Source organism: Pezoporus flaviventris, unplaced genomic scaffold (assembly GCF_033815535.1).
Source record: "Pezoporus flaviventris isolate CSIRO_AGI_PZ_B2104156 unplaced genomic scaffold, CSIRO_AGI_Pfla_v1 ptg000025l, whole genome shotgun sequence".
NCBI lineage: Eukaryota > Metazoa > Chordata > Aves > Psittaciformes > Psittacidae > Pezoporus > Pezoporus flaviventris.
Window position 1 is genome coordinate 34,575,815 of NW_026892573.1, and position 9,084 is coordinate 34,584,898.

The 9,084-nt window shown below is 60.6% G+C and overlaps 1 protein-coding gene across 1 annotated transcript; it reads right to left on the bottom strand.

Moving 5' to 3' along the window:
• Window positions 1-1,200: 1,200 nt before the first annotated feature.
• LOC133271740 (prolyl 4-hydroxylase subunit alpha-3-like) lies at window positions 1,201-8,732 on the bottom strand (the record flags this gene model as incomplete). The annotated part of the gene is made up of 11 exons (XM_061458173.1): window positions 1,201-1,314; window positions 1,419-1,515; window positions 2,536-2,604; window positions 3,122-3,184; window positions 4,099-4,258; window positions 4,412-4,476; window positions 4,886-5,062; window positions 5,147-5,304; window positions 5,493-5,544; window positions 5,634-5,783; window positions 8,512-8,732. Coding segments are annotated over 11 exons (1,283 nt in total), but the record flags the coding sequence as incomplete, so codon positions are not given.
• Window positions 8,733-9,084: the final 352 nt, after the last annotated feature.

Here is a 9,084-nt window from a genome sequence, read left to right on the forward strand (position 1 = left end):
CCAGCTCTCCCCTCATCCCCCCAGGAGGAGGAGGAGGGAGGGAGGATGCTTTAGCCACAGCTTTTCCCCTCCCCTCTGTGTCCAATGGCTCCAACATGGATAGAAACATCTGGAAGTAATAACCAGCATTGCTCTGGCTCTGGGGTTAACCTGTGCTGGGTTCCTCCTCCTTCCTAACAGCCGGAATGCTGCGGGGATGTGCCTGTGGAAAAAGCAGGAATTCAGGGCTGTTTTGCTTTCATATCCAAACAGGTTTAACAGAGCCTGGAATTGCTCCTGGACCATGCTCCCAGCTCATCCTTGTGCCTGCGCAAGGGGGGCTGGATGAGCACAGCCATGGGGTGATAAATGTGCAGTTTTGAACCCAAAACCGAGCGGGAGTTTCCATCCATGGAGTTCTATCCCTCTCCTTCCCAATCTTTATCCCTTTTTCTTCCTGCTCCCTCCGTGCAGGAGGACTGTAGTCTCCAAGCCTCACAGGGATGGGGCTGGATGGATGCAGGGAGCCTCAGCGCCGGGGCTGCTGCCACCCTGCACCTTGACCCTCCTCACTTCATCCCTGCTGTCCCTCCTGGGAAGCAGGAGCTCCCAGCCCCATCTCCAGCTGCTTTTTGGCCTTCCAGTCACGCAGGTGCTGCGCTCGGGATGGACAAAGGGAGCCTGTGGTGGGGATCCCAGGGGATCTGTGCTCCGGACGTGGGCCAGGGCAGCTGGAAGGCAGCGGCTTCCTTCTCCCTCCCCACTTCCCCCCCTTACAGCCGCTGCCTTGTGAAGGAGAAATCCCAGCCCCCTTTTGGGGATGCAGGGCCCCCGGGCTGCTGTTGGGATGGATGCGGAATGTGGGGCTGCACACTCAGCCCCAGGCACCGCAGTGGGGCTGGGGGAGGAAGGAGGGTGAAGCCCCTTTGCTCTGGTTCCCTATGGTCACCTCGGTCACTCTGAAGCCTACCCGAGGCACTGCCAGCCCTGTTAACCCTATCCATCTGGATGAAGGAGCTTGAGGATGCATTTAGGATCCAGGCTGGATTCAGGTGAGGGGGGGGACACAGACACATAACCCCCATCATCCTATGGGATACCCCACCGGAATATTCCCTCCAGGCTCCATTTCAGTGTCTTTTGTCTTTATTTCCACCCGTTTTAGCCACACTTCATCGGTGCCACCACCCCCAAGAGCACCCAACAGCGCTGCCACCCCTTTGGGTGCACCCATGGGTGCCACATCCATGAGCCCACGGTGGCCTCATTCCTGTGGGTCCGTGCTGCACGGCCGCCGGAATTCCTGCCCGTACTCATGGATCCATTTATTGGCCACTGGAAGGGACAAGGACAAGGACAAGGACCCCCGTCTGCCCCTGGTTTTCCCCATTATCCAGATTTTCCCTGGGTCCCATCCCGGTGTCACCCCATTGCCTCACCCCACTTGTCCCCGGCCAGCACGGGGCAGGCAGCGTGCAGCGTGGCCCCGGCCCCGGCCCCGTTCCGATGCAGGTTCCACCAGAAGAGAGCCGCGTTCTGCCGGATACAGAGGGAATGGACCCGGAATGGGGCCGTGAGCACCAGGATTGGGGTTGGAGACCCCCAAAATTGAGCCAGGAGTCCCAAAACTCAGGGTTTCCACCCCAAAACAGAGCCTTGAGCACCAGGATTGGGGTTGGAGACCCCCAAAATTGAGCCAGGAGTCCCAAAACTCAGGGTTTCCACCCCAAAACAGAGCCTTGAGCACCAGGATTGGGGTTGGAGCCCCCCAAAATTGAGCCAGGAGTCCCAAAACTCAGGGTTTCCACCCCAAAACAGAGCCTTGAGCACCAGGATTGGGGTTGGAGCACCCCAAACCAGAGCCATGAGTCCCAAAACTCAGGGTTTCCACCCCAAAACAGAGCCTTGAGCACCAGGATTGGGGTTTGGGACCCCAAAATTGAGCCAGGAGTCCCAAAAATCAGGGTTTCCACCCCAAAACAGAGCCTTGAGCACCAGGATTGGGGTTTGGTACCCCAAAATAGAGCCATGAGCTCCAGATCTGGGGCTTGGAACCCCCAAAACAGAGCTGCAAGGCCCAGAATTGGGGTTGGAACCACAAAATAGAGCCCTCGAGGCTCAAAACTGGGGTTGAAACCCCAGAACAGAGCTGGGAGCGCTGTGATTGGGGGGTTGCCCCCCGAAACAGAGATGGGAGGCCCAGAACTGGGGGTTGGAACCCCTAAAACAGCACCAGGATCCCTAAAACTGGGGGTTAGAACCCAAAATAGAGCCAGGACCGGAGGTGCTGGGGTGGGAAATCCCTAAAACAGAGCTGGGAGGTCTGAGCTTGAGGCTTGGCCACCCTAAAACAGAGCTGGGATCCCCAAAAGGGGACCTTGGCATTGCCAAAACACAGTTGGGAGCGCTAGGATTGGGGGTTTGACCCCCAAACCATGACCAGGATCCCTGGAATTGGGGTTTGCCACCCAGAACAGCGCCGGCATCCCCCCAAAAAAGGGATTTGGGGCTTCCCCCATCACAAATGGGAGCCCCAAAGCTGGGGCTCCCCCTCACCTTGACCACGGGGACGCTGATGTTCGCGGCGATGAAGGCGGTGGAGCCGCCGGCTTCCACTGCGCTCAGCTGGGGGAGAAGGAGACAGGAGCATGGCCCTTCCCTTCCCCGGGCCATCCCGTGGTCCCCAGCCTCATTCCCCCCCCCATGGCACGGCACAAGGTGCAGACCTCATGGGAGAGCCCATAGAGTCCTAGGGTAGTTTGGGTTGGAAAGGACCTCAAGAGCATCCAGTTCCAACCCCCTCAGGGACACCTCACCCTAAACCACGGCACCCAAGGCTCTGTCCAACCTGGCCTTGAACACTGCCAGGGATGGAGCATTCACAACTTCCTTGGGCAACCCATTCCAGTGCCTCAGCACCCTCACAGTAAAGAACTTCTTCCTTAGATCCAATCTAAACTTCCCCTGTTTCAGTCTGAACCCATCACCCCTTGTCCTATCACTGCAGTCCCTGATGAAGGGTCCCTCCCCAGCATCCCTATAGGCCCATCCCTGATGGAGGGCTGTCCTCCCCCACCTCAAACCCTGTTCACTCTGAACCCCACTGAGGACCACGGGCAGCGGTGAGGGGGGGAGGACTCACGTAGATCATGACCGTGGCGATCCTGTTGCCTGACTTCATCCTGTAAAGGGGGCTCTTCCTCGACTGCCCCGGGAGGGAGGATGTGGCCTGGTCATTCCCATGGGAATGGGCAGTCCCGTATGGATGCGGCTTGGCCTGGAGGCACCTCAGGCACTACCCATGGGAATCCCTCCCTCTCCCTTCCTTCTTCCTTCCCTCTTCCTCCCTCCTTTCCCAGGAATATCCCAGGCACCAACCCAGGGATCACCACCCCACAGCCCTCCCATCCCATCCCCTCCCAGGACCATCCCAAGGTCCACCTCCAGCAATATCTCAGGGAACATCCCAGGGATCACTATGGGATGTTCACCCCCAGGGACCTCCCTTGGGCACCACCCCATGGATCCACCTCCAGGAGCATCCCCTGGACCACCCCATGGATCATCCCAAGAACCATCCCAGGAGCACCACCCCATGGATCCACCTCCAGGAGCATCCCCTGGACCACCCCATGGATCATCCCAAGAACCATCCCAGGAGCACCACCCCATGGATCCACCTCCAGGAGCATCCCCTGGACCACCCCATGGATCATCCCAAGAACCATCCCAGGAGCACCATCCCATGGATCCACCTCCAGGAGCATCTCCTGGACCACCCCATGGATAATCCCAAGAACCATCGCAGGAGCACCCCAAGGACCATCCCAAGAGCACCCCAGGAGCCACCCCAGGGACCACCCCATGGATCATCCCAAGAACCATCCCAGGAGCACCCCAAGGGCACCCCAGGAGCCACCCCAGGGACCACCCCATGGATCCACCTCCAGGAACATCCCAGGGACCATCCCAAGAGCACCACAGCAGCTACCCCACGGACCACCCCAAAGGCGGAACCATCCCAGGAGCACCCCAAGGACCATCCCAAGGGCACCACAGGAACCACCCAGAGCATCACCCCGTGGACCACCCCATGCAGCCCCCAGGCATCTCCCTGACCGTGGCGTGGTCGAAGTGTGGCTCGTAGTGGCCTCCCAGCCCATAATTGACCACCTGCAGGTACTCGGCATAGGGCGGCCTCAGGTCCAGGCCGGTGACGGCCCCGATGCGCTGCTCCAGCGCCCGCACCACCGGGTCGGCCGTGTCCTTCAGCCAGGCACTGCAGGAGCACCCAACCCACCCATGGCTGCTGTCACCCTCGCTGTGGGGTGTGGAGGGGTCTCCCCGGGGTGGCTTCACTGTCACCTTGGTGGTGGCAATGGGGCCGCGATGGTCCCGTTGGCCATAGGGCAAGGGATGCGATGGCTCCTACCTCTTGCTTATCCGGTACTCAGCTTTCTGCTGCTTCTCCCCAGAGGCGACCACGGACCTCTGCAGCTGGGGGGCACACGGTGGAGGGGATGGTGCTGCAGGTGGGGACCCCACCACCAAGCAGGGACCCCGGTTGGGGTCCAGCTGGTGGGTTTATGCCAGCACGTCCCGGCCCCGATGTGTCCCACCGGGGTGATGGAAGCGGTGACAGCAGTAGGGTTGGATGCCACCACGTCAAGCGTGGCTGGGAAGTGGTTTAGGTGCATGCGTGGACCTGGTTTCTCCTTTGGGGCAGGCTCAGAAGGAGCCAAACTGGGCTCATCCCACCCTTGGGCTGGCTGCTGAAGGCTTTTGGCTAAGCCATGGCTTAACCCCCTCCTGTCTCTGCATGCCCAGGTTGGTACCCCCTGCACCACCAGCTCCTGGGGCACCCTCCTTGAGGTCAAAGCCATCCCTGGGGATGGGGACAGCTCACCCAAGGCCCGGCCAACCTCTTGATGGTCTCAGCCTCGGCATCACTGATGAAATCGTGGTACAAAGCCACGTAGGGCTGGGTCTGGACCATCTCCTTCTTGGCAGGCTGGAGCAGGAGGAAGGGGCTGCCATTGGTCTCATAGGAGCAGACGAGGTGTGGGAGATGCTCCGGGGCTGACTGGGGAGAGAGGAGACCAAGGAGGGTGTGAGAGGGGAGGACAGTGGTGGGGTGGGGACCATGGGACCCCTTTGCCATCCCCACCTGCCCCCGTGGGCGCTGGCACAGCTCCTCGTAGGCATCCCGGCTCTGTAGGTGGGTGCCATTGGGACGTCGCAGGGGCTCAGCGCTTCTCCCTGTCCCCTTCTCCAGCAGCTCCTCGTACTTGACCACGTTCCTCAACACCCTGGGGTTACTGGGGTCTGTTGGAGAGGAGGAGTCACCCCAAAGGCCGCGTCCCCATCACCTCCCTTCCCTGGCATCGATCCCAGGGGAGCTATCCCATACTGGGACAAGAATGGGGTGAAGGAGGCTGGTGCCTTGCAGAGGTGATGGGGACAGCCCAAAACCTCTCCCCTCCTCTTGCCACATCCGAGGTTGCCCCACGTACCATAATGGAGAAACTCCCTGGAGAGGCTCAAGGCATGGGAGACGTTTCCAGCCTGGATTGGGGGTGTGAAGAGCCCATCAGCACCCCACGGCTTGGCTCTATTGGGCACCACGGGGATGGGGATGGGGCTCGTGGCCGTACCATGAAGTAGGAGAAGGCGAGATGGTCCAGAGCATCCTCCAGGCTGCTCCGGTCCTCCGGGTTCCAGCTGCCGTAGGAGAGGCGGAAGAGGCCGACGGCCTCCTCCAGCCACGCGATGGAGTGGTAATAGTCACCCGTGTCATAGGCCACCTGCGAGGCAGAGCACCTGCAGCCTGTCCCCATCCCTTCCCATCCCACTCCGTCCCCTCCTGCACCATCCTCATCCCGTCCCGTCCCATCTCATCCTTTTCCTTCCCATTCCACCCCATCCTGTCCCATCCTGTTCCCATCCTATCCCATCCCATCCCACCCCATCCTCTCTTGCACCATCCTCCTACCATCCCTTCCCATCTCATCCCATCCTGTCCCCATCCCATCCCACCCCGTCCCCTCCTGCACCATCCTCATCCCGTCCCGTCCCATCTCATCCTTTTCCTTCCCATTCCACCCCATCCTGTCCCATCCTGTTCCCATCCTATCCCATCCCATCCCACCCCATCCTCTCTTGCACCATCCTCCTACCATCCCTTCCCATCTCATCCCATCCTGTCCCCATCCCATCCCACCCCATCCCCTCCTGCACCATCCTCATCCCGTCCCGTCCCATCTCATCCTTTTCCTTCCCATCCCATCCCGTCCTGTTCCCATCCTATCCCATCCCATCCCATCCCATCCTGTACCATCCGATCCCACCACGTCCCCACTCCCATCCTCATCCCATCACTTCATCCTATCCTAATCTCCATCTTCATTCCAATCCCACCTCTAACCCCTTCCCATCCTGTGCCTACCCTGTCTAACCCCGTCCCATCCCATTCAATCCCATCCCCACGCCATGTCCTGCCCTCCAATCGCAATTCCTACTCATCTTGTCCCACCGCATCCTGTTGCTTTCTTATTCCCAACCCCATTCCTCCGATGCCATTCCCTTCCTTTCCTGTCCCATCCACTGGATCCACGCTCCATCCCCATTTCCATCCTCATCTCAGCCTCCGCCTCCATCCGCACCTCCACCTCCATCCCATCCATCCCATCCCATCCCATCCCTTCCCATCCCATCCCTTCCCTTCCCATCCCTTCCCATCTCATCCCATCCCTTCCCATCTCATCCCATCCCATCCCATCCCATCCCATCCCATCCTCCCAGCCCATCCCATCCCATCCCATCCCTTCCCATCTCATCCCATCTCATCCCTTCCCATCCCATCCCATCCCATCCCATCTCATCCCATCCCATCCCTCCCATCCCATCCCATCCCTTCCCATCTCATCCCCATCTCATCCCTTCCCTTCCCATCCCATCCCATCCCATCCCATCCCTATCCCATCCCTTCCCATCCCATCCATCCCATGCCATCCCTTCCCATCCCATCCCTTCCATCTCATCCCATCCCATCCCATCCCATCCCATCCCATCCCTTCCCATCCCATCCCATCCCATCCCTTCCATCCCATCCCATCCCATCCCATCCCATCTCATCCCTTCCCATCATATCCCTTCCCATCTCATCCCATCCCATCCCATCCCATCCCATCCCATCCCATCCCTTCCCATGCCCATGCCATCCCATCCCATCCCATCCCTTCCCATCCCATCCCATCCCATCCCATCCTTCCCATCTCATCCCATCTCATCCCATCCCATCCCATCCATCCCTTCCACCATCCCATCCTTCCCATCCCATCCCATCCCTTCCCATTCCCATCCCATCCCTCCCATCCCTTCCCTTCCCATCCCATCCCATCCCATCCATCCCATCCCATCCCATCCCTTCCCATCCCATCCCATCCATCCCATCCCTTCCCATCCCATCCCATCCCATCCCATCCCTTCCCATCTCATCCCATCTCATCCCATCCCATCCCATCCCATCCCTTCCCATCCCATCCCATCCCATCCCATCCCATCCCTTCCCATCCCATCCCATCCCATCCCATCCCTTCCCTTCCCATCCCATCCCATCCCATCCCATCCCTTCCCTTCCCATCCATCCATCCCTTCCCATCCCATCCCATCCCATCCCATCCCTTCCCTTCCCATCCCCATCCCATCCATCCCTTCCCATCCCATCCCATCCCATCCCATCCCATCCCATCCATCCCTTCCCATCCCATCCCATCCCATCCCATCCCTTCCCTTCCCATCCCATCCCATCCCTTCCCATCCCATCCCATCCCATCCCATCTCATCCCATCCCATCCCATCCCATCCCTTCCCTTCCCATCCCATCCCATCCCTTCCCATCCCATCCCATCCCATCCCATCCCATCCCATCCCTTCCCTTCCCATCCCATCCCATCCCTTCCCATCCCATCCCATCCCATCCCATCTCATCCCATCCCATCCCATCCCATCCCTTCCCTTCCCATCCCATCCCATCCCTTCCCATCCATCCCATCCCATCCCTTCCCTTCCCATCCCATCCCATCCCTTCCCATCCCATCCCATCCCATCCCATCTCATCCCATCCCATCCCATCCCATCCCTTCCCTTCCCATCCCATCCCATCCCATCCCATCCCATCCCATCCCATCCCACCCCACACTGCCCCTCCATCCCAGCTCTGCAGTGACACTCAGAGGACTCTGCCCTCAACAGGAGCCTCGATGAGATCCCCCAGATCCCACCCCTGGCATTCATGGACCCACTTTCACCGCTGGCTTCGAGCTGATCCCAGCTCCAGCCAGGACGCGGGGCCAGGAGCTCTCCCTGGGGCCACCGGCCCAGCTCTTCCCTCCCCACGCCATGAACCAAGGAGAAGCCCCCTTATTCCCCCATCCTCTCCGGGGAGCTGCCCCCGAGGCTCCCCCCCGCACCCGTCCCTATGGAAGCGCCATTCCGGGATGGAAAACCTGCGGCGGTGGAGCAATCCCTCACCTTTCCCACATGGAAGCAGTCGTCGGCGGAGAGGGCCACGAGCCGGCGGGGGCTGTAGAGGGGCGGGCGGGCGGCCCCGGCGCGCTGGAAGACGCCGTTGGCCAAGCCCTTGACGCTGAGCCCGTACACGTCCTGCAGCCGCATCAGCGCCCGCGCCGCCCCGTCCAGGTCCTCGGCGCCCGGCAGCTCCTGCTCCACCTCCTGGAAGCCAGCGTGGAGCTCTGCGGGCAGGGAACGGGTGCGGGGGGCGTGAGGGAGGGGATGGGGGGGGGGGGATCGACCTTATGGGTGCTGCTTCATCCCTGGGGGTCTGCATCCTGCTCCTCCATCCCTTCCCCTGCTCCTCCATCCCTTACCCTGCTCCTCCATCCCTTCCTCTCTCCTCCATCCCTTCCCCTGCTCCTCCATCCCTTCCCCTGCTCCTCCATCCCTTGCCCTGCTCCTCCATCCCTTCCCCTGCTCCTCCATCCCTTCCTCTGCTCCTCCATCCCTTCCCCTGCTCCTCCATCCCTTCCTCTGCTCCTCCATCCCTTCCCCTGCTCCTCCATCCCTTCCTCTGCTCCTCCATCCCTT